This window comes from Sander vitreus, chromosome 9 (genome assembly GCF_031162955.1).
Source record: "Sander vitreus isolate 19-12246 chromosome 9, sanVit1, whole genome shotgun sequence".
Lineage (NCBI taxonomy): Eukaryota > Metazoa > Chordata > Actinopteri > Perciformes > Percidae > Sander > Sander vitreus.
The window spans coordinates 16,234,211-16,260,778 of NC_135863.1; the positions used below are offsets into that span (position 1 = coordinate 16,234,211).

A 26,568-nucleotide genomic window follows, 5' to 3' on the forward strand; every position below is an offset into this window, starting at 1 on the left:
CTCTCTCTCATACACACACGTCTCTGTCAATACACATGCCTGAAAAAAATACACAGCATCTGTCTGAGCTGCAGCGTCGAGCCAAACAAAAGACTGGCGCAGCAACACGGCTTTCTTTGAAAGCACAAAATAACAAGCTGTAAAGAAATACTGCTTATCTCACACTGTCCCAATCAGCGTGTGTACTCCATGTGTTCAGACTTTTGTTTTTTACCTTGTGCATATGTTTATGTGTGGTATGCACATCTGTATGTTATGCATGTAAAGTCAGCGGACACGTGCAAGTATGGGCTTGGGCAGGTTGGGACAAGGGAGCAATCCAACATCCTGACTCTGTCCTGCTGACAACATTCGGAAGTAATTTTGCCTAATTACTGTTCAAATTGCTCAATAGATCAAAAACATTCACCAGATCCTGTCTTCTAGCCTCTATCCTCTCCTTACTCCTAAATCAGTCAGCAACCTCTATCTCATCCAGACGTCTCCGGTTTCATTCACAACCAGCATACATCACTATGAATTAAGTCTTTTTCCTCCGATAATGAGAACTTGTCCACTTTGTGTTGGACTTAATGGAGCCTTCTCATTCTTAAAAGTTTATAATGCTTTTATTTTATAAACATTAGCACTTCTAATAAAGGTTTCCAGGAATCGCTGCCAGTTGTAACTCCGCCCCGAGTTGCTTAAAGCACTGGTAACCTTTCACCTAGATTAGTCCACATAGATTACCCAGATCATATCAAACAATGTTCTGACCCTTCACATATGATGATGTTTTTTTAGTGAAGCCAACAACATAAGAATCTAATATTGTTAAATATTCGTGATCACACATCAAAGCCTATTTCTCTTTGCTCTGATGAATGTTGGGTTAAAGGAAGATAAAATACTGTAAAGGCTGTGGTGAGAAAATATTTAATCCCGCCTGGAACGCATACCCAAACATTTTCCCATTAATCCTGTCCAGCTGTGGGATTGGGGAGATGGGACAGGGGCATTGACCTGAGCACTAGAAGGAAAAGAGAGGGGAAGAGAAATGGCACAAGAGAAGAGGAAAAATCCCATTTCAGATTCATCAATAACTGCTGAGGTATTTATAAAACTCCCAGGAGAGGCGGTCTGGCAAGATAAGAAAGTTGAAATATGAGTTGATCGCATGGAAATGAAGCTGTTATGATTCATACATACTTTCCTATGACAAGAGGTCAAATGAATTAAGAGAAGAAATGTGTGCGTGCATGCGTGTGTGCATGTGTATTCAAACCGGATGTTCTCTCTAGACTTTATACAGCTGGAAGATTTACTCTGAGCCTAAACGTCATGCAGTTACTCACCTGTTGAAAAACAGACATTTTCTAATTATCCTCTGTGTGTGTGTGTGTGTGTGTGTGTGTGTGTGTGTGTGTGTGTGTGTGTGTGTGTGTGTGTGTGTGTGTGTGTGTGTGCGTGTTTGGGTGCAGACTGAGCACATGTCTGGCGGGTCTTGTGGAATTTCTGATCACATCACATTGTTTGTGTCCATGTGACCAGGGCTGATACGGTGGATATAAATAAATGATTCAGATGTGCGGGCTTGTTTATTTGTGTGTGCATTTGTGTGTCTGTGTGTTTGGGAGGTTTAACCTCATTATAGCCAACCATAGCGGTCTCTGTTTGTCTTATCAGCACCATAATCAACAAGCTTGAAATCACTCTTTTCCTTTATCCCTTATCATTTCTCAAGGAGTCTGCTCGTTTCATTTCTTCCAAACCAAAAGCAGTCACCCAAACGTGACTAAACTGTGGGAGAATGGAAATGGGAGAGATAAGCCCTCAGCAATCTACAGCGATGTGAAAGTAATGCTTGTAGCTAACTGCTGTGTGTGACGGTAACTATACAGAACACACATGACTACATGGAAAAATACACACAAAATAGTAATTATCTAGCATTTTTAACATAATAACTGTGCATATACTTGTTGGAACGGTGATGGCATATCTTGTTGTTCCTCTGTCATTGTTTCTATATCTTACCCATTGTACTGTAAAATCTGTCTTGACTTCTACAGCTATTTTTGTCTGCTTTGGGAAACTTCCCATCACAATACTGTCCAGCAGTGGAACAATAATGCAGGCATTATTGAATGCAGACACCGCCAGGCAAAAACAGTCAGGCAAGTGGGCTCCAGGCTCCATCAACAAATACTATTAATGGAACATGTTACTTATTCAGTGTGTGTGTGTGTGTGTGTGTGTGTGTGTGTGTGTGTGTGTGTGTGTGTGTGTGTGTGTGTGTGTGTGTGTGTGTGGGAAGGGGGGGATTATTTGTAGTGCTTTCTCAACTGCAGAGAGAGTAAAGCAGCCCATTTTTCATCAGGCCAGATCAAAGACGACCTTCATCGCCATCCCGTGGGGCTACGCAAGTATTGATTTGAACAAACCTCTAACCTCTAAGTTTGGCCTGGGCACTGGTGAATAATTTCCTCCACTTTTTGTTTATGCGATGGATCATCAAAATGTTGTGCACCAATGAAAAGCAGACACTAAAAACAGCTTGTGAAATGTGACATTCCTAATTACACTAAATGCATAACATGATGATTTAATTTGGAGCATATAATAACACGTAGTATGTGGATGAAGCACAGGGCTCATTATGTTAGCCCAGTGAGACACATTTCCAGACATGGATTAAAACATAGTGTTGCAGAATTTGAATAGACTGTCAGTTTTTAAGTTGATATTTGCTCCATTGTGGCTTAATAGGGTTCAGTGTGTGTCTTGCAGCAGAAATTCCTGCATATGGAAAACACACATATGGGGTCTACATTAAGAGGCAACGTCATGCTGCATTAGTGCATAATTTATAGACTTGCTGTAAATCACATTTAGCACGGCTCCTAACTGGCTGACTAAAACTAAATTGTCATTGGGAATACTTTCCACAGAGTGACCTGTGCCTGCCCCTGAGTCCCACCCTTCCACCATTGCAGCCATCCTGTCCAGGCATGTTCTGTCCACTCTTATTCAGAGTCATTAGAGCAGAAATAGCACAGGTTCCTTCTCTTCCAGCACCCTCAAAATGCCCTTGACGTAACTGCCTGCTGGGGGCAAAATTGCTCCTCTGCGATTATCGGTTTATTTGCTCTGGACTGGGCCGCAGGCCTGGATCACTGGGACTGACCACAGAGCCTGTCTAGGTCTGACTGAGCAGTGCTGGAGCAGAGACAGCTGAATGAGCCAAAGCTCTGAGTACACATATCAGCACCACTCCCTCTTAGTGTACATGCAGGTGAAATTATATCAAAACATACATTACAGTAACACAAATGCAATGGGGCTCATATTGGCATGTGATGCACACACTTAATGTTGCATATACTGTAATACAAGACTAAGAGTCTACAGCCATGCTAGCAGCTCTGTGACACTGACACTCACATACAGGTATGGCTATAATAAGTAACCTTGCATGCACACATACATATGCTGAATATTGACACCACCACATGGTGGAGATGGTGGTAAATGTTTTTGGTAAATGTTTTTTTGGTTTAAAGGAGGAATGGGTAACTCTAATTCTATCTCACAAGATTCAGCGAGCCTCAGGCACACACACAAGCTGCACACCCACATCCGCACGTGCACACACACTCCAGACACGCATACACAGAGGAGTTTCATCATAGCAAAACTTTGTTCGCAAATGTTTGCTTGAATGTTGCGCGATTCAGTGCGAAAATGAATGGAAACACCTTGAAATGTCTCAAATCAATTCAATATACCAATTTGACCGCAAAACAGCATGTGACGTCATTACGCACAGGTTTTTATTCGTTGTTATTTAAAGCCGTTGGAAGGAAACACACTTTCACCAGCTTTATTCGCATGAGTTTTTTTACCGAACTTCAGATAATTCGATTGACAAGTGGATGGAAACTTAGCTTTTCACTGCCTTCATAATCAATGTTAATAAATAATAAATGTTATAAATGTTATGTAAATTATGTCCTCACTAAATCACACAGTAAATGAACTCAGTTGCACAAACTCTCAAACCACAACAGAGCACAAACAACACCGATGGTTACACCAGGGACACTCCATCCATTTTATCTAGGTGAGCATTATAACGTGTGTTACAAAGTGACGCACGTTCGTCACGGAAGTAAAGGGTGGATTACAATAGAGCTTGGAGCAGTTTGTGAACAGTGTTTTCAGTTGGAGATGGTAAGTGCCTTTGGGGTGGACTTTGGGCTTTTCCACTAAACCTATAACGTGCACAAAAAAGATATATAACAATAAAGGAAAGGGAGAAAGCCAAAAAGCATAATATGAGCCCTTTAAATTGTTGACGGTGACTTGGATCATTTTTATGTCTGCTGTCAGTAATATGATTTCTTATGAATAATGCTGTTAATTTGACAAATGTAGCTCAACTCCTCTCTTGCTGACAGATATTTGGCAGCAGAAACACACAACACAAACAAAGATTTAGAAGTGTTTCCCCTGTGACTACCTGCAGGTCCAGCAGTATCCCATCTCTGCAACATGGAGAGTGTTTGTACTCTCCTCCACCAGTCTTTGTGTACACAGCTGCGGAGTCCATTTTCACCCTGTCCCTCCCTTCTTCCTCCCCCCATCCCTCCCTCTCTCTCCCTCTCTCTCCCTCTGCTTCACTACCTTGCTCCACTCCTCATCAGGAAATGTCCATGATAGCTCTACAAAGAAAGTCTATTCTGTCAGTCCTATGGGGATGACGGGGGTGGGGGTTATTGCCAGATGTTCCCTTCTAACAAACTCAACCCCCAAAATGTTGTATTTTCGCTCAAAACAAGACCCCAGAGTTCCATGGAGAAATAAGTTGAGGGATGAAGAGTAAGATGAAGGCTTGAATAGTTATAGAATTTGATGTGGTGATCTCAGTTAAAAACAAAAGGATGGAAACAAGTTAACACAAAGTAACAAAATAAGATTAGGATTAGGAGTGGGGAGGATAGAAGAGTTCAGAAGATGAGTGCTTATGGCAGTATTTTACACAGGCATACACACACATACATATAAGTAGGAAAAGGAAATGCAGACAAAAGGCTGAGATGAATGAGGTAAGTGAAATTACAGGCCAAGAACTTCTCTTAGTGTCAGTAACAGCAGGGGGAAGACAGAGGAGGTGGAAGGTGAGGGTCACAGAAAGGTGAGTTTGGTGACAGAGAATATCTGAAGGTGTGTATCTAAATATCTGAAGGTTTCTCTCCTTCGCTGAAAAGGTGAACTGAGGTGAAGAGAAATTAAGCGCAGCCATCAATTCAGGTATTTTTTCCATCTGCCATGGGACTGTACCGCTTCCTTCCAACACCCCGCCATCACTTCCCACCACACACATACCTCAGGCTTCTGTTCAAAGCTCAGGAGACCAACACCCACTGTCTGTCTGAGCTAACTGCATGAAGTCATCCACGTTAGAGGAGCTGGAGTACTGAAGTAATGACGATAAATAACGAACAGAGTATGTCTGGACTGATAGGAGCAACACTCATGATTGCATGGCCACATCAAAGCCTTCCTGGTCCGATATCCTAACCTTAACATTAGAATGTGTGTGTGTGTGTGTGTGTGTGTGTGTGTGTGTGTGTGTGTGTGTGTGTGTGTGTGTGTGTGTAGGGAGTAGTGTGTGTGTGTAGGGAGTAGTATGTGTGTAGGGAATAGTATGTGTGTGTGTGTGTGTGTGTGTGTGTGTGTGTGTGTGTGTGTGTGTGTGTGTGTGTGTGTGTGTAGGGAGTAGTGTGTGTGTGTAGGGAGTAGTATGTGTGTAGGGAATAGTATGTGTGTGTGTGTGTGTGTGTGTGTGTGTGTGTGTGTGTGTGTGTGTGTGTGTGTGTGTGTGTGTGTGTGTGTGGCGTGCGTGCGTGTAGGGAGTATTGAAGCTGGGTTGCCCTTTCAGTTGTCGCCACATTATCAGATCTCAGCAATGATGATGGTGAGTAGCCTATAACATTGTTTTAACTCATATGAGGAATTACAGTAATATCAAAATTAGTAAAACAAGACCCAGGTTGTAAACAAACTAAATTCACTTTCCCTGTACAATGTTCCAGCACCCTTTGGTTTTCCCACTAAAATACCAAGCAACGACTAGTACCAGCAGGTCTCTGTCTTATCTGAGCTGACAGAGGAGAATCATAACTGTATCAACATAGAAATGAGGATGAGCACTCACCTCTCTCGCACTGCGGGCCAGTGAAACCGTAGACACAGGCACATCTGTTGGGCCCGATGCAGCGCCCCCCATTCTGGCACCCATTCTCACACACAGCTACAGGAGACAGAGGAAAAGAGAATTACATATATAGCACACTCTCTCTCACAGACACACAAACACAGATTTTTTTCTTCAAATGACATCACCAACACATAAACACATACTGTATTGTATATTTGTATAACAAATATATGGGAGGATTTTCATTGATGACATCAATTCTTGAGCCAATAACGCCGACTCTCCTGACTTCATTCCTTACTTTAAACTTTTCCCTAACCCAAAAAATAAACTTTAATGCAAGCATTACTGTAAACAACTACAGTAAAACTTATTTGTTTGACCATGTATTTGGCAATTTAACTCAAGTAAGTAAACAGTGTACTGGGTTTCTGATTGGGCATGCTGCAATTAAAGGCTGGACCAATAGAGCTCAACAGTCCCGCCCACAGCGGGTTCCGGAAGTAAAAATACAATGCAATTTCGCCATTGACAAATTGTAGTATAAGCCATAAAATCGTAACCGTCGATGATAGACTTAAAACCAGCATGCCGACATGACTCAGCGATTGTATATACTCATATAGATGCCACAAATCATGGGGCACTACCCTTGTTTTGAGATAAATGTCTTTTATTCGTGATGTCTTGGATAAGTACTTCATTACCCACAATCCTGAACAATCCCACAATCCCACAATGATGCCTCTGATTGATGGACCTCATGCTGGTGAGGAGGGGGGGGGTGTCAGTACCCGATCTGTGCTGCCTGCACGATCCATCATGAGGATTTACGACACTGCACAAATCACGATCTGTTCCACGCTTCTGACGTTAGCCTCTGCCGGGAAGTTAACGTTAGTTTAGCTAACAGCTAATTCGGCTAACTGCTAGCTGACAGCTTGATTCAGTCTAAAATAACGTTAACTCAAACTTAACACTGGGTAAAGCCGTCTACAGCTGACATAGCAGCCGTTATATATGTTAACGGTTATTTTCAGGTTTTATTTTGAGGGTCTTTTAAAGTTATTACATGCTGTCTCAGCTAGCGGTTAGCCGAATTAGCTGTTAGCTAAACTAACGTAGCTTCCTTTATTCAGTGGTGCACGGTGGTTTATGGGATGAGTAATTCCTTCGCTCTGAGATGACAATATGTACACAGTCTTGTACCTTTGACTTTTTGGGGATTTTCTGTTCATTTTTTTACTCGAAATTATACGTTCTATGCTTATGAGTCACGTACCACCTGGTTAGCCTAAGGCATGGTCTAAAACTCTTTATATACGGATTTATCCAGACGTCAATGGGAGAAATGAATGGGAAATTTACTTCCGAAACCCAAGGTCTCTCAGAGGAGGGGCAGGACTGTTGAGCTCTATGGTCTTACAAAGTCCTAAACCAGCTGTTGCATACTTATGAGTTCCAAATATAAAGAATATGTATGAAGAGTAAGTTCTTCAAAAAGAGGACAAGTCGCAGAATTTCCATCACCTTGTGTATCTTTCTGAAGACATTTGGTCCTTTTAACTATATACTCTAGCAGGTGACACACACATTGACATCCAGGTGTGCTGACTGTGCAGAAAATTTCACTCACGCTGTCCACAGTGGTTGCCTGTGTAGCCCTTTGTGCAGGAGCACGAGTCCTCTGCACAGCTGCCGCCATTCATACACCTGACATTACAGGACTGAACTGTAGGAGAGAGGAAAGAGAGAGAGAGAGGGGCGATGGGGTGGGATGATGAGTGGGAAGGGCAAAAACAAAGACAAGTGTGAACAGATACACTTAAAAAATGATCAGGCCTTCACATCCAATAACACAAGCTGCAACATTACAACAAAATAAACAAGAACAGGAACTTTGAACATGTGATTTGAGTCAGTGACTACTTCATTAAAAAAGTTTTATTTAAAAGCTTTTACTGGTATTATCAACCAAACCTCGACAGAAATGCAATGGGAGCATTAATCAATCGAGTGGTTTGATTCAATATATTAATACCCAATTAAAAACTGCATTAGGTGTTCTTCCTAAAGTGAGTTGAATAACTATGGTCACTTTGACACAATAAGAGGTATTATTGTATTTCAGCTGGGTTTGCCCAACGCCGATGTTTCTTTAGCAGCTTTAGATGAACAGACAAGGCTCAAAGGCCCCCAGGCCACAAAACCAAAGCTCAATCAAGCAGTTTGGGGGTAGGCAATAAGTCGAGCCAGCTGTATGCTACAGTCAGTCAGTCAGTCAGGAATTTGCTGAGAGGAGAGGGAAACTGGATGAGGGGGGAAGAGAAGTATGGCACAATGGCAAAACAGGATGCACAGAGGAGCGAATGTAAGAGAAAGGAAGGGAGAACCTTTGAATAGTGGGTAAACCAACCAGTACAGGTATTATGATGTGAAGCAGGAGCCTCCTGGCTGGCAGGCTGCTACACCAGACTGTGAGAGGGCCAATCTGACAGTCTCAAACACGTAGCAGCGGCTTTCATAAGGGAAACTAATTGGTCTTCCTGGCAGACAGGCAGCTTTCTGCTGAGCCAGCCATTTACCGAAAACAAGAGGAGAGAGGACACCTACAGTGCTGCATGCTAGAGAACTGTATTCTCTTAATGTTTCCTCACATCCTCCTTTATCTTTCATCCTGGCTCAAGAGGATATTTTATTGTCTTTTAGTCTCCCTGTGCCTTTATTTTTCTTCCTTCCTCAACTATTCCCTTAGGGCCATTCATACTTTTCTGTCTATATCTTAATCGCAAGTTCAACATTAATTTCCTCTCTCTCTCTCTCTCTCTCTCTCTCTCTCTCTCTCTCTCTCTCTCTCTCTCTCTCCATCTGTTTGTTTATGTCTCTTTCTCTCTTTAACATTTCTGGCATGCAGCACTGTGCAGCAGGGGAAATGACTGAGCTTCCTCATAGCTGAGGTTGTTTAATGAGACTTTCTGAGTTTGCAAACTTGCCAACAGGAGGCATTTCAGCCACTGTATTCCACCCACTTATTCTGACTGTACCCAAACAAACTAAATATGACTTGTGTGAGTCATGATGAGTGAATATTCTCTTAAGTAGCTTTTCATTGTGATCACCCACGCCTGCCTTACTGTCAGATTACACAGGGCAGACTTCAGTTACATGAGTCAAAGCACAATAGCACAAATCTTGTGGATCTGTGTAGTTTCAGTAAATGCAAGGCAGAGGTGTAATTCACTGAAAGAGAGCTTGCATTCCCTCAATATATTTAATGCATCTGAAGTCTAGAAGAAATTCCAGTTAACTTTCTCATGTGCAACACTTGGCAGACTCTATGTACAGATTTGGCAGAAAAAACTTTTTGTCTGGATTGTCTCATGGCAACATATGGTGATAAATGAAAGCAAATAGTTTGGGACTGTGGGGCAGGATGGGTTTATAGGTCAGAGTACTAGTGTACTGTCTCTGTCTTTCTCTCTCTTCTTCTCATTCACTCTCACAGGGTCAGCTCATCCTCTCAAGTTTTAACCTCAGCTCAAGACATGAGGTTAGTGCACTCTATTGACTCTCTTTATTCACTCAAGGCCAATAATTGGAGCAGTGATGTGAATCCTGAATAATGACTGCAGCGAGGGACTTCAGTTTTCGTTGCCATGGAACACACTATGGAGAAGACCAGTTCCAGCGCTGGGGGCAACTTGAGTAAACCCTTCCATTTTTCAAACCCCAAAACAGTGTTTCTAAATAGGTCAAGAACATATGGGTAAAGATTTTGGCTGGGGCTGGTGGGGTGGGTGATGTTGCAGTAAGAGTATTATAGCCACTGAACTCTCTGCCCTCAGGAACAGAGTATGATGGGACAGGTGCTGGAAAGACATTGGAGGTACCATGTGTGCCAGGTGGGAAATAGATGGGAGGAGGAGGAGGAGGAGGAGGAGGAGGAAGAGGAGGAGGAGCAAGCAAACAAGCATGTTTGGAGACAGGAGATGATCTCACTGGTTAACCTCGCTCCCCCTCCTCATGGCACTTCATCCCCCGCAGGTGGAGATTGCTCCAATGACCCGTGCCTGAAAAGCTGCATGTGTAGAGCAACAGGGTAGGGGAATGTGCATGTGTGTGTGTGTGTGTGTGTGTGTGTGTGTGTGTGTGTGTGTGTGTGTGTGTGTGTGTGTGTGTGTCTTCCAGACGTTGAGCAAAAGGAGTTGGGTGTAGCTTTGCAGCACCACAATGCACCTCTGTACTCTGGTAGTGTCACCGTTGAGCTGCTCACATCTGGGTGTTTTTTACGAGAGGCTGCGAAACACAGGAAGTCCAGGCTTGTGTGTTGAGTGTGCCAGTGTGTGCTACGGGTGCAAGTGTCTGTGTCTGATGGAAAACTGAGGTGCTTTATAGCTGTGTTTTGTCCTGGTTTACACACACCCCGGGGACCAGTGACAAGTCAGCCTTAGTTTTGAACCTGAAGCAGGTTGAGAGTCAACTACAAAGATTTCTTTCCATTCTAGGAAACTCACAGCCCTCCAACTCAAACTTGCAGTCAAGACGGACTACATTGAAGTAAAGTTCAAAGGCCTCTCTCTGCATTCCCCGGCTCACTGGTGGTCCTAGTTAATAGCTGATGGAAGCCTGTCAGTCTAAAGACAGCTGTTTCTCAGCATTAGGGCAAGAACATCTGTGGTAATGATTTCTTAATTATGGTTGTAGGAGGACAAGGTTATAAAGATGACCTTGTACGATCCTCAGCACAGCTGCTCTGCCCTAAACTGTCAGTGTGTTTATTACTATAACAAGGTTGACTTACAGCGTGAACCCTTGTTGTCTGGAAACTTACATGTAACTCCAGCTAATCAGTAAATATGACTCTTGCAGTTACAAAGCCACATTGGCTTTGCTTTTTTACTGAGAAATGTGTAATGTTTCTAAAGGTCTGCCTGCTATCTACAGAAACATGTGCTTGTATTATGGCAAACAGCAAATATTCCAGGAAGAGCCATAAAATAAATCATAGACAACCATCTGTGTAGACACAACAATAATCACAGACACGTGGATTACGTGTCTGTGATTTCATACATACATTGTATGAAATCACAAATGTGTTTCTGATTTATTTAAACCTCTGCATTCCACAGGCAAGATGTGAGAATAAAGATGCTATCTATAACCAGGGTGCTAGAATCAGGCTGTATAATTAAGGCAGAGGAAATTGGTGTTTCTAAACAGATCTCCATAGCACTGCAATTTGTTTCCAACTGCACTGAATTATCCTGTTAAATGGTGGACTCTCTCCAAAAGCTAAATTTGGGAGTCTGAATGTTTGGTAAGACAAGATCTATGATGAGGAGTGTTTGCCTTCTCTTGGCACGGCCTAAAGCCTCCGAGACAGATAATGTTGTGAAAACAGTTTTCAACTTAATAATTTATTAAAAACTGTGAGTTTTGCTCTGTGGGAATTTAAATCAAAACAAAGCTTTATTACTAAAAAGCAATGGAGCAAAGACATTTGGAAACACCTCATCCAAATATGACAAAGATTTAGACACAGTAGAGTTTGGGAGTAGTTACATGCAGGACAGTGAGGAAATTAACTTTTCATAGAATTAAAGCTTCTGCTTGAGACCAATCATTTTTTAGAAGAGACACCTAACTTTTACCAAAATAAGGTGACCTCCTCGGGTCATTCCACAGCATTCAGCACTCACTGATGGGTGTGTGTTTATCTCAGGCCATAAAGTTGTTTGACCTCTGACCCTCATCAAAGCTGCCAAAGAAGCCAGAGGAAGAGCTTTCGCAGTGACACATACTCTTAACGGTGCACTTAAACACATTTCTCATATACTAATCATAGAACAATAAAGCTGTCTCTGATTATTTAGATCATACAGTATCTCAGTAGCTTCCTTTCCTGCCTCTCCACTGCCTGTAAACCTGTAGAAAAGCCCCCATAAATCCCTGCTGAGGAAAGCTGAGAATCACAGTGTGACAATCAGTTCGGTCCAGCTCTGCTAAGCTCTCACTCTAATTTATCACTTCACTTACTAGTGCCATTCCTGCCCTTAAGGAGCATGACTTCATAGCTCTTGCCAAAGCACTGACTCTGCAGGAGATCTGTATCTTTCCTGCCATATAGGTCAGAGGCTGTTTTTCCTCCACCCCACCCTCTATGCCCTTCCTACGTAAGGGTTGTCGTCCTTGATTATGGCTGGAACAGATCCTGTTTTACACCTCTGGGTCACAGCCAACTGATGCTCACTGTGTTAGTTTGTGTGTGTGTGTATGTGAGTGAGTTTTTCTGTCTGTCTGTTAGTATAAGAGTACGAGTATCTGTATATCTGTCAGTGTGTGCAGTTGTGCGAGTGGAAATATGTGTGTTAGCGGGCTTAATGGAATGTGAGCATGTGTAAAGGGGCTGGCAGGGGCCAGGCGTGACTGACGAGCCAACTTTGGCAGACTAAAGCAGTGAAGCTGAACACACTGCACGCTACTTAATACACACATCGACACATACTTTGCATGCTCCCAAACTGGTACTTAACAACAATGTTTTCTGCATTTTCGGCACATATTAACTTTATATTTAAACCCTGCACACAGTGCACTAATCTCACTACGACAAACATGATTTCACACACTTTGCATGTGCAGTAAAACACCTCGCCCCACTCCAATACACACACACACACACACACACACACACATCCTGAGTGGTCTGTAACGAAGCCCAGCAGACTGAGCTGGGGCGGCCAGACTCTCTACTTTAATCCTGACAAACCCTGTGACCTGCAGGCTGTGGAGCGGGCCTGGGACTCTATACACTTATATTACACTGGCTACAGTACTATTCTGGCTCCCATGAGAGCAGGGTGGAACCATCACATTTGGAAAATAGCCGAGCAATTGGATGAGTAGGAACTAAAACTGCTCAGTATAACATGCAATATCATTTCATCAGTAGTTCCACTGAGCAGGATCACACAGTAAAATAAAGTCAGGCTTAAGGTCATTTAGAAGAATAATGGGAATCTACTTTTTTTATACTTACCATTACAACAATTATCTACTGGATTATTCTGACAAATTCTCGTGTACAGTAAGAAATCGGATAAGGCTACCAATAGGCCAGCGAAAGGCTTCAATCTGGGAATGCAGTTGAAGGAAGGCTTCTCTAACCACTATGCAATTCTGCTGCTTCAGTTGTCTACGGGGGGGGGGCTAACCTAAGCTAACAGGCTGCTGGCTGTAGCCCAATATTTAACTTAAAAGATATAAGAATGGTATTGATCTTCTCATCTAACGCTCCACCAGAAAGCCAATAAGCATATTTCCCAAGCATCCCTAATATCATCATGTGTCTTGTTTTATCCAACTAAGACTCACAAACTTGAGAATAAGAAGTTTACAATCACATAAAATACAGAAAAGCAGCAAATACAATTTTAGAAGCTGGAACTGGTTTTGTTTAAAAAATTACTTGAACTAGAAATCAATAATCTAAATAGCTGCTGTCAATCGACTAAACAAAGTTTAAGCTCTTGTAGGGTTGGTGTTTGAGCCCCAAAATCAAAGTGTCCTTGAGCAAGACATTGAACCCCAAATTGTTTTGTTTTTTATATGTGTATGTGGTGGGGAAAGAGATGTAAGTTGCTTTAGATAAAACTGTCAGATTAATGTAATGTTATATTTATGTTATCTCCTTATGATGGGGTTTGTTTGATGAAGCTTCAGTTACTGTATGAGTGTGTGATGAGTGGCACTGTTACTGACCTCCTCCTCCTGCCCCACAGCTAGGAGAGAGCTGGCCACTTGAACAGGTACACATGTTGGGTCTGGAACAGAAGCCATCGCCACATGAATTCCTGCAAATTGCTGGATAGGAAGAGGGAAAGGAGGGAGAGGAAGAGGAGAGGAGAGGAGTTGCGTTATATTCTCCACTCGGCTTTGTGGGATCATATTAAAGAGGATTTAAGGGTAGAGGAACTTACGAACAATACACTGGTTCCCTCCCGGCAGAGTCTTCCAGCCCGGACAGCAGTATGAATGGAAGCGAGAGCCACACACATTAGGCCTAACAGAGACAAAAAAAAAAAGAACAAACAAACTCACTACTCACCCAGACCTCCCAAACATATTTTAGTGAAACCCCTAAACAAATACACACAGTTAGACCTAGGATTTTAAAGTAAACAAAACAAACTTTGATGCAAAGCCTCCTCAAGTGATGGATGGACATATTTTCAGAGACGGGAGGAGGGGAAGGAAATGCAAGGGACCTACAAGGAGGAGCAGCATTTTGTTATTATTCAAGGCTGAATTTAAACTTGCAAGGACAGGAAGTATAAAGTCCTCCTTTCTGCCAAATTCCATGCCTGGCTGTCCTGTTCCCTCTGGCAAATATCCTGCTGCTCCCCATTGCTGCCCGCCCTCCTCACTCAGTTCGGATTCTTACTGGTGGAGAGCCTGCAGTGAACTTTGACCCTGTCTGACAGATGTAAGAGTCATCACAGCTTATGGAGCACTTGATTAGCCTGACAGGTTAACCACAAATATTTCCTCTGAGGAGATGGCTAAACCACATCTATAGATGACTGGCCTCACACACACACACACACACACACACACACACACACACACACACACACACACACAAAACATGCAGCAGGACTGAGGTCTGCATCTGACTTACAAACTAATGCGAAGAACACTTCAGTTTTTATCTTCCGTGAATAATTACACACCTACTTTTAACTCAGTTTATTTAAAAGTCCCAACTTGCATAAATCCCAAAACCAAAATCCAGATATACTATAAGGAAGTGTGCGTGAGTCAGTGTGTGTGTGCACTCAAGTGAAATACTCCAAGAAGCTGCATAAAGCTGTTTAACAAGCTGAAGGGATTCCAACTATGTGGTGGTACTAATGATATCCTTTATTGACCTTTCAAAGCGTATAATGATGGGTATATCTGAGGTCATCTGTGTTGGTGGTTAGTTGTTTTCATTTGCCGATGGCATGAATGAGAATTGAGGGACCACAACTTGGTAAATTGGGATAAAGCCTGATCCAGATGCTCATGGTAAAGTCATTTGCCATAAGAATCACATCTCTTTAGTCTAAACAATTTCTGAACCATGGGCATAATTTAACGCTAGATTAGCCAGTGTGTTTTTAAGATGACCAAGGACTAGTAAAGTAACAACTTATCAAGCCTTTAAAGGGATGCACCAGGGATTTTGTGTTGCACTTCCATAGAGTTGAGAGACAGATTTAAAGAAGACATTCTTAAAGAGATATTCAGACTTTTAGTATGCATCCTATGATGCAACTCAACAGTCTGTTAAATGTACTCATCTTTCAAACTTTATTTTCCTATTTATAACAGGTTGTCATTTGCCTCATTTCCACAGCATAGTTCAACTCGACTGGACACAACTCAACTCACTCTTGGTAGCAGTACCAGTAGGCCTACTTTTCTCTATTTTTTTTCTACAGCAGATAGTAGCTCCTCAGTTTAGGCAGGATTCTCAGCTGATCTCCGTAGCAACATCGCGTAAAACTGCAGTGACATCATCTTCAACGATACAGCCGCTAGATCCTTTCAACAGCAATGATGTCTGCACTTCGTCAATTGTACGCCGTAGTGTATGCCATAGCTTTGCAGGCTGACATTTTTTCCTATCTGGGGTGAGGGAATTAGAAACATTGTGATTGTAATTGACAGTAGCTTGGCTATTTAAAAATGGCGGGTTTGTGCAGGAATTCCTGTTTCGCGTTAGTGACAGTTCTCTCCGACCAATCAGTAATCTGCAGTGTTTTAACTTCACCTTCTTGTATCGGCTTAGCTCGCTTGGAACCTCGACCAAGGTGGTACCAAAACAAGTACTGGGTACTATCCCCAACTTTTGCTAATGGAAAACCAAAAAGAGCGAGTCGCACTGAGTAGAGTAGAGCCTCATCAGAGTTATTTTTTTAAGACTTTGCAAAGCTGAATCCAGAGCCACAGAAGACATTTTACCAGTTTTCACAGGCTGAGTGGAACGCCCCATGACAAGTAAACTGACCTTTATGTATAAATAGCCCACAGACTGCAACAGAAATGTACAGGTTTTAGTTGTATAATAATAATACCAATAATAATACATTTCATTTATATATAGCACTTTTCAAAGTACTTAAAGACACTTTACAATAAAACCAGTACATTAAGCACATTAAAAACAAGTGAAGCAATAAAACCAACACATAAAAAACACACATTTTAAAAGCAAGTGATACAATAAAACCAAACAAATAACAGCAGGTCAAATGTAATAATATTAGAGGGTAAAGGCTAATCTGAAGAGGTAGGTTTGGATATATGATTTGAATGTGTCCAGATCAATACAGTCACCGATGTGTATGGGACAGACAAACAGGTGGGCAAGCAGACAAGGGGTATTTACGTAGGTTAGGGTTAATGGTCAGACAAAGCTGGAAGATAAACATAAAACAGGAACAGGAAGGGGAGAAAAGTTATGAGAAGTAGCTTCTTTGGGAGATTCACAGAAACTGAAACGCAAGGTTTTAGAGAGAAAGTGTATAGAGTGTGAGAGGAATGGTGGTTAGGAGAAGGGAAGACAGGACGATGGGAAAAGAACAGGGGATCAGTGGGAGGGAAAGCAAAACAAATTTATGTTGAGAAGAGAAGGAAGCAGGAGGAGGAGTGGGGAGCGGAAAACAGAGATATGGAAACGAAGGAGAGAGCAGCATAAGCAAAAAGAGGCCAGACCCTTAGTGGGGGTTGAATTTCTGGGGCAAACACACAAACCAAACTGAGCTCCAAAAAAAAACTTTAGAAATGCATGGAGGGAGACATCGGCATTCCAGCACTTAATGAGCAGTGAACTCAACATCTTCCCTGATCTATTTCTCCACAAAGCATTGAAGATTTTCCACTGTTTCAGACCTAGGGGATGTCAATATATGAAGGATTATAGGGGTTTGACCCTGAGGTGCTCTGGTTTGTTTTTCTTCCTCTCTCGCTTCTTTCCTCCAGGTCAATGCCTGGTCTCCTATCACAGAGAGGAGGCTTTAGAGGATGAACTGAAGTTAAACTGAATAAAAGACAGCCATAAAAAGGGAGGTTAAGCCCCATGGGTTTTCCTCAATATTGAAATGTCCTACTGTTTTCAGGGCTTAATCTAAAGGAGATTAACTCTTCTGTGGCCATGTCGCCGCCTTTAAAGTTGCCTCCCGGCCCGTGCATCGCTCATTAACTGCCATTAATAGTAATAAAAGGAAAATGGCTGCCACCTCATCCAAGGGGAAATATGAAGAATGAAGAAAGAAAGGATACTGTAGTCAGACTTCAAAGTCGAAGGAGGAGGCAGATTTTTGAAAATGAAGTAGGCCAAAAACTATGTACGGTATTACGATGTGCATCTCTTGTAAGAAATGCAATCAATTAATTGAAACGATTAGTCGATTAATCCATCGATAGAAAATGGATCTACAAGAAACTATTTTAATAATTAATCGTTTCAGTAAGTAAATATGCCAAATATTCAATCATTTCAACTTTTCAAATGTGAAAATTTGCTGCTATTCTTTGTCATATAACTTTGTAACGTGAATCTCTTTGGGTTTTGGTGAGATAAAACAAGCAATATGAATAAGTCAGGAAAGACTGGAAAACTGGAAAATTCTAATAGGCATTTTTTGCTAATTTTTGTCATTTGATAGACTTAGCAGTTAATCAAGTGATTGCTAAAATAAACTGCAGTGACTATGAAAATATTCTAATAATAGAAAATAATAATAATAATAATAATAATAATAATAATAATAATAATAATAATAGTTAATTGGAAAGAATAGAGTTTTTGTGGTGTCTTTGTTGTTGCTTTTGCAAAGACAGCAACATCTACAAGTCATGCAGCAAGAGTGTCCTCTTGCCATGTAGGAATCCACAGCAGTCAAAGGTCAAGGCAGTTCAGAGCAGCCGGCCTCCACTGACCTACAAGGAAGGGTAGCACGGTGCAGGCATGGAAAATGACTACAGACGGTCTGTTTCCATAAGACACAGACCACAGTTGCTCAGGCTCCAGGTCAGGTGTCTGTATATCAATGTGTGTGTCAGCGTACTGGCCATAGGTCAAAGGTCATCTGCCTGGTATTTTACAAAATAAACGTTAATAAACTAATATCCTATACCGTGAAATTTAATATAAAGACCGTAATAGACCTCTTCTCTCTGCACCGCTAAACAATTAGCCCCCTAGCAAGCACGCTGGCCGGCCTCATTACATTAGTCAAATGTAACAACTTAATGTTTTATTCACACACTCTTGAGTGTAATATGTCAGTATGAAATATAGTGAAGCAAAAGTGAATGTAGGAAAATTTGAGTTGATCAAAACTGTACTTTCATTTTAGTACTCGTACTCGTACTAGTAAATGTATTGGGAGAGCGACAAGAGAAACACATCGATAGATAGATAATCTTGGCAGTATTGTCTTGCTAAAATAATTAAAATTGAATTGAACTGAGAAACAGAGATAAGTAGGGAATAAGTGAGAGATTGTTGGCAGTGTAACAGAGATGGACAGATAAAAAAACTTGCAGTAAATCACTGTAGTAGTGTGTGTTGTGATGACATTCCTGGCTGACAGACAACAGGAGATACAGTTGTATAGCATAACTTTAACTGTGGTTAACCACACAAACCCCAGACAGGATTCACGTTTATTGTTCTGTTTGTTTTAACAACGTGATGTTTAGCAGAAGTAATTGTAAATGAAATACAGCGATGTACACAAATAAGCTCATTCAATGCCTTTATGTGCGCGAATGCAAAATGTTTTATGGTGTGTATGTCGGTGTGGAAAGAGACGTCAAATGTGGGAAGTAAACTGATGGCTAAATCTTCTCATACAGTCTGACATTAAACCACTTTATTAACAGACCACATGCCAATCAGCTGTCCCAGATAATCCTGTCATTACAGCTCGGTTTTAGCCTGCACACACAGTAAGCATAAAATGCAGACACATAAAAACCTAAAATGGAACCTAATGCACAAAAAATCAGAAAAAGAAACTGTTCACTCATTCCAATGTAAATTCTTCTTAAGCTTTTTTGTGGGTCTTTTCTTTACTTCCTCTATCCTCAAAACACTCAGATACTGCAGGTCTGCGATAAAGAGGGTTGTCCTGTGGCATTCATTCTGTTTCAAATTAGGCATACGCCATGGCAGACTTTAAATAGAGGACCCCCATCCAAGCCATCGGCGTGGTATTGACATTACCCTGGCAGGGAATTGAGTGGCTGAAAGCTATTCTCTGCTTTGGGGCTGACTGTCTGCCAAGTTAGCCAGCATCCAAGGCGTCTCCTCAGCAGAGCTTGGTAAAGCTGGGCCAAGCTTAAGAAGGTGGGTGGCTGGATTCTTTAACTCTAGCATACAACAGACTTATTAAACAATAAATATTCAACTATTTTAGTTGGTAGGGCATTTGACAGCAAGTGAGAAAAATAAAAAAGCAATATCAGTCTCTGCCTCACACCTTCCTTCTCTCATTCTACCAACCAGACGGTCAATTACCCATCGAGTAACACTGGCCAGCCAGCCAGCCAGCCAACCTAAGGTCTGATCAGTTTGCTCTTGAGTGGACTGATGCCAGGCTGCAGTGTGGTGGGAGCCAATAAATCAGAGTCAGTCAGCATCAGACCCAGCGCTACCAGAGACAGACCAGGGGATATGGAGTTTTAGCCAGCAAATAAACAGTACACCCCAGCCCAAGGCCAGCGTAATGACCATCATTAACCTAACCTCCCTCCATCTCCCACACAGATAATCTGTAAAGCCTATACTGAGTTACTGACAGTCCACTGTGATTTCTGCAATGCTTAGATGAAAGCATTACACTAAGACACAAACCTGGGTTTGAATGGATTACAGTTTTTTTGGGGTCAATAAGTTGTAAAATTCACTTTCACTACACAAAGCCAAAACACGTACTAGTCACTCATCGTTTGACTTCTTCACCCTAGGGCTTCTGTCCAGAGATGAAACATTCTCAAGTGTAGATGACTAATTTTACCCGATTCCAGATTAACTGTGATCTTTTTCAGCCGACACTCAAACAGTAACTGAAAATAATGTCAACACATTAGACCTATTTGCTTTGGCCAGCCTGCCGCAGCGCATGGGAGGTGCTTTTAAGTTTCGGAATAATTCAAGTGACAGTTACCAGGCAACACCTAGAAATCCAATGAAAATAATTAAAAAGATCTCAAACATTTTGTTAAATAACTTTAGTTTGTGGTACTCATACTGGCCTGGAGCCCAGGGTGCAAACAGAGCTTTTTAGCCTTAACATGCCCTAAGTTTCAGAGATGCTGTGTAATCTCATCACCTATTTACTTTGGTACGCAAAGCTATCACTACATTACGTCCCTAACATAGCAGTGTTTCCAAGACTTAATAATGTAATGGAAAAAGTCTGCAGTCTTTTGTAACATGTTCTCGTGAAAATGCTGAAGGACTTCGCTCGCTCAAAGTTTGGCACAAATATGAAATATGTCTAAATGCAGAGGGACGGTTTTCTTTATTTAACATGGACAAATGCCTTCCATATAAACCAAAATGAGTGACAAGGCAATCAAATCTATTTCTATTATGCAGTGGGGATTGTCACTGAATATGTTTTTAGAGAAAACACCAGTTCTAAGACTCTGGGAGCTTAACCCTGCACTATTAATAAGCAACAACTGAATATTATTCACTGAGTTTAGTTATGTATCTCCATCTCTCTCGCTATCGCTACAAATTTCTTCTTCATCTCATCTCTCATTTCTCATGTGCTCTATTTCTTTCATACTTTTCCTGCCTTCTGTTATTCTCTCTGCTGCTTTGTCACCTACAGCAGTGAAACAAATGCCCCTTTTCATACCCCCCTTGGGTGATACGAATACCTCATTTCCTGTGGCTTGGCACCGGGGGGAACCATAAGCTGGGACAGATGGAAGTCTGATTGGAATAACTGATGCAGATACTGAAAATGGGGCCCAACAAAACATCCTTTGTTTTTCAAGAAGTGGCGAAATATACAGTGAAAACTCTTTGCTGCACTGACATACATCCCACACCCAGATTCATGGTTTAGGTAACAAAGTCAAAGAGTTGAACTGCAGGAGAGAGAATGGACAGGGGGGTTGCAGCTGGTAAGAGGTGATCCCTGTAGTTCATTTCACTGGATACTCCTCACATACAGACACTCAAATGAACAAAACATTTAAAAACATACACATGTATGTTCATATGTACCCACACTCACACACTATTTTCCTGCCTCCACTCAAAACACCGGGGCCAGCAATCTCCGCCCTAAACTACTTTCTCCAGCTTAACTAATACACTAATACGGTGGAATTTGGGTCATGCTTTTCACTCATCATCCCCTCATGAGATGTATAGAAAGTGGCTTTTTCCTTCCTTTCCCATGAAAATGTCAATTTGCTGTAAATACACTGGGAGATTTCGGTGTGGCAAGCAGCCTGTTAAGGTCGAACATTTGCTGTTTTTGAGAAAACAATGTGGTAGTATTCAGCAGCTTAATTTGGTATAAGGCGAGCTTGGCCCCAGCTGTTGAAAGAGAGCTGCCAGGAAAGCAGAAAGGGGAAAGACATTTATATGTTAAAGTTTCTCCAGATACATCTACAAATGCTTTGAGTTGTGTGTACAAAACCAAACTTAATGCACTTTTCTACTTTTCAGCACTCTTGTTATGAAAGCTTCTACAGTATAAGATAAATAAAATTAATACCAAAATGTATTATGCATTGCTGCTCATTTGGGATTTGCCAAAGTCACTGACACAGATTGTCATCCCTACCCTCTCAGTGTCTCCTGGCCACGGCGTCGAACCCGCTGCACCTCTTTCTGGTCCACAGTGCCAGTGAAGCGACTGGCTTCGTATGGTCCATTCCCGGTTTCACCGCTAGCCACATGGAACGCTGTAAGACACATTGCCGCCCATCCCAGCAGCACCTGGGCCAGCTTCCCTGATCCCATTGGTCGATCTGGCTATCCCTCCAATCGTATCTCTGCGTTAACCGCTTACTCTCTCTGACTCTCTGTTCACTGTATGGACCCAGGCTGAGCAGAGGGATCTAATCCTGGATCCAGATCAAAAGTCCTGGTGTGCACTCCAGAGTAGGGGCTAGACAGAGGAAGAAAGAAGATGAAAGCTAAGAAACACTTAGAAATACTTATCAAACTTACACTGAGGGTGAAATTGGTTCAGTTCATTTGGTTCCCAACCTTTTTTTTTGTCTGACATACCCCCAAAGCCCTGTCAGATGAGCTCATGTACTCCTTCATCAGCACCATGTTTCAAATGTGTTCATCTAATTAAAATGGAGTCTCTGTCTATATGTTTGTCCTATTTTTTTGACAGCCGTTCATCCGATCGACTTCACACTTGGCAGGTGTATTGCTGAGGATGCAAAGAAATGCAGTGTGGAGTGCGAGCTCTTGACATCTAATGGACATATTCATTAGTAGTGCGTTATGTACACACCGCGTACTGAGAGGGAACCCCTATTATACATATATATTATTTATTATTATTATTATATATATTATTATATACAGTTCACTTTCGGTCACTTGCTACAGTACAGTACATTCAAGAACAGATGAAGAAAGAGACACCGGAGATATTACATTGTAGCAAACTCCAACATTTTCAGCATTAGAGGTGTAACTTTCGGAATGAATGCTTTTGTTCCCGGAAATAGCCTGGTCCCAAACAGCTAGCTGTTAGCAAATGAAGCGTATACTCTAGCATTCCTAGCGGACGCAACTTTGTCATGGCAGTTGTATTATAGTGTTGAGTGTGATATTGTTTGGATGAGCAGTTATTGTAACAAAACTAGTTAATTAGTTGAGCTTTCCACATACATCCTGAACAACCCCCATGGGTACAAGTATCCCTAGTTAGGAATCATCTAACTAACAGACAAAAACAATGTTACCCTTGTAAAACAGTTAAAATCATTCTCATACATTTTCCCTAAAAATGTGTGAACAACAAGACACCGTACAATTCTCTTGTGAAATGGTTTGCAATGGAATTATTTACTGATTTGATTTTGGTTTGTGACATGCTTGGTGGTTATATCGAGAAAAGAGAAAACATATGAGTTGGGGGGTGAATAAAGAAGAGCATGCAAGGAAATAGAAGAGACACTTAAATCCTGACTTCCAGCAATCTGTTTTCACTGTACTGCACTTCAAAGCACTCTCATAAGTGGTTTATCACTCCACAGACACCAAATACTGTATGTAGTGACTACACACTACAAAGAGAGAAGTCATAAACTGATTAGAGAGACATGCACAGTGTGTTGAATATTAAATGTGTATTGTCAGTTAAAGGGATGTTAATAAGAATTATAATAAAACCAAAGAAAATGTTACAAATTGAATAATCTCTAAATAGTGAGATTGTATTGCCCCCTTTAGGCCTCTAAAAAACGTTTGACATAGATAAAAGAGGGGAACATCACTCTATTTTGGATTTGCTTACCCTATGCATAGCTTATATAGTCTTACAACCGTGTCCTAACTTCATTACATTAAACTGAAAAACGTCCAGAGCCAAACTGATTTGGACCATGAGGTTTATTTTCTCTTCTCCACCTCATGGACCACATATTTAAGAGCCAACTGTGGGCCCCTGGTGATATATGACCGCAGCAGACACAGCCATATTATATTTATGGGCTGGACAAAGAAAATATATATGGCCCTGCATCCCACTGAACCACTGATTAATTTTAAAAGAAGATGAGAGATAGATGAGCAGTGAACTCACTTAAGCATGCAGAGAAAAAGAAAAATGATGGCAGACAGGGTCTAGACAGGAAGACATAGAAATTAAGAGATACTAATGTTAACATAATTGCATGTAGTTATATTTCATTTTTATTTTTTACGGGGAAGAAACAAAAAAAGTATGCTACCTAAATGTGTATAGACTATAATACTTTGTGGTGGTGCATTAGCCTAACTGCAGTGGTAAACTCTTAGAAGGGCGTATTAAGCTTCTTGTGGCCCGAGTTATTAAAAAACAAAAGATTTTTCCACTCAAAAACGACATACAAAAAAAAGTTGGCTTTAGCTGCTTGCAGTAAGCGACGTGAATGGAGGCGGGATCAATGCCGAACAAAAGAAATGCCTGATCAATTACCGAGTGGGAGCTCTGCTGAGCACTTCTCCAACCCTGCTGTCAGAATAACGCAGGTAAAGCAGTCTGCATTATCAATTAATCAATTAGCATTGGTGCGCAACATGTCCTTTATCTGACATTTATTTTAATCGCAGAGTGATTTGAGAAGCAAAATCACAGCATAACTTTACATTCCTAAGGGAATATAAAGAAATGCAAAACCAGTTGGTACCGTTAAATAGGCTACGTTTACTGAAAATTCACTATTGAGAAGCGCACTTAAAGTCCATAAAGTAGCCTATAGACCTACAAAAAATTTCAGGTTCCATCTACCACACTTGCGAAGTAGCTATAAAACAGCCATCGGCGCAGTTGCAAGTTAACAGAAAGACAAATCTGGTTACTGCAGCACTGAAACGAGCTCTGCAGGTCACCGCAACTTTATGAATGGAGGAAAACAAAACATCAGCTCCTACTCGCTCAAACACATATTTTATTCCACTTTACCTGCCAGGAAAGTTTATCCCAAAGTATGAAAACTTCAACAATGCGAGCAATCAAACTGTAAAACGTGACTAGCCTGTTTTTTTTTCATGCAGTTTCTCAAAAAGCCGGTAAAAAAAAAAAGTGCAACTTCACCCGCTTAGAAACAAACGTTAAACTTTGTATCACCTTTCTGCATCTAAATCTTATAATTTGAGCCCCATCTATCTAACAGGCATGCACAAAGAGATAATCCCCGTGAAACAACGGACTTCTGAAACAATAGTCACAATCAAAGCTATTGATAACTTCATTGAACTGCAGTCAACAGATCACTAATGCGCACAATACCTTGCAACAATTGGAGTGCCTTGGCGTCGAGGAGCCCAGAGTCGGAATTTGAGACAGGATATGTGCCCCACAATGGAATATTGAACTATAGCCTTGTGAGAAAAAGAGAACAGTTAGGGAAATGCCCTGTTTGGGAGAGGGGAGGGGACACAAGAGTGAAGCAGAGACAGAGGGAGAGAGGGGGTAGTAACGGACTGCAGGACAAACCCACATTCCTCAAGACTCCTAGAGTTGTTATAACAGGGGCCAAGCAGCTAAACCTTCACACTGTGGCTAACAGGGCTTCACTATCATCACTCTGCAAAACAAAAAAAACACTCGTTCAGGCTACCTCAGTGATGAGATAAGAGTCTCACCAGAGTAGAGGATCTTTGATGATTGCTGAGCAGCATTTGCAATAATATCAGGCTGGGGAAAATGAGCTAATAATGACAAATCAATAGGATGACTAACATAATCCATTGAATGGTGGAGAGGTCATAATGGGTTGTGAAGAAAACTATTAGTAGACTGTGATTAGTTATTTTAAATGTTATAAATGACCATATTTTATGGTCATTTAGCAGAAATAAATGTGAAGTCTAATTTAGCTTGACACACTTCTATCGCAGTCCATGTATAAATGAAGTCAACAGCAAAGCATAAAGAGCATGTTACTCTGTCACAGTGTGTCAAATGTACGCTTGCTATTCAAATATTCCTGCTATTTACTACCTCAGCCCACTGGTGCTTGTGATTGACACATCCTTGTGCTTTGTTGCCACAAGTGCTGCTGATAGGAAGTTCACATAGCGAGAGTGGCCACCTGGGTGGTATATTGGTGAGGACAGCTGAGCACATCTCAAATGTTTCTGCCCACTGCCCTGATTTCACCACTCTCAATAAAAAGGGTTTAGTGTAGCTCAAGGAAGGAGATTCTTTAAGCTTGAATAAAGTGAGACAGCAAAGGTTAAATAAAGGTGCATGTGCATTGTTACAGTTACAGATAATGCAGGTTAATGCATCAATCGAAGACCATAGGTACTCAAATATACTTTAATTTCATCTGAAAATAGTCTTAATCTGACCATAACCATCATCAAACTGTTAGTCTCGCTTTGCCAGACCTTCCTCCACAGCGCTGCGGAGGAGGGTCTGGGTAGTCCACACAGCATTCCTGGATGGGAGAAAAACGTGCTCTGGTTTATTGGCATTTCTTTAAACCAATCACAATCGTCATGGGCGGCACTAAGCGCTGCACGGAGCACCGGTGCGGCTGCAAAATAGCCTCATGAAGGAACTTGTTTTGGTGGAACGTGTGTATGTTCAAAAGTTGTTTGAGTC

The 26,568-nt window shown here is 41.5% G+C and overlaps 1 protein-coding gene across 1 annotated transcript in view; it reads right to left on the reverse strand.

Annotated features, from left to right (window-relative positions):
- The window catches only part of fbn3 (fibrillin 3), a 65,207-nt gene extending 39,821 nt beyond the window's left edge, over positions 1-25,386 (reverse strand). The window contains exons 1-6 of the mRNA XM_078258925.1: positions 25,246-25,386; positions 22,072-22,398; positions 14,185-14,267; positions 13,967-14,068; positions 7,839-7,934; positions 6,200-6,295 (exon numbers count right to left, since the gene is read on the reverse strand). Of these exons, the coding sequence (XP_078115051.1) occupies positions 6,200-6,295; positions 7,839-7,934; positions 13,967-14,068; positions 14,185-14,267; positions 22,072-22,250 (556 nt within the window). The 5' untranslated portion in view covers positions 22,251-22,398; positions 25,246-25,386. The remainder of the gene's footprint in view (positions 1-6,199; positions 6,296-7,838; positions 7,935-13,966; positions 14,069-14,184; positions 14,268-22,071; positions 22,399-25,245) is intronic.
- Positions 25,387-26,568: the final 1,182 nt, after the last annotated feature.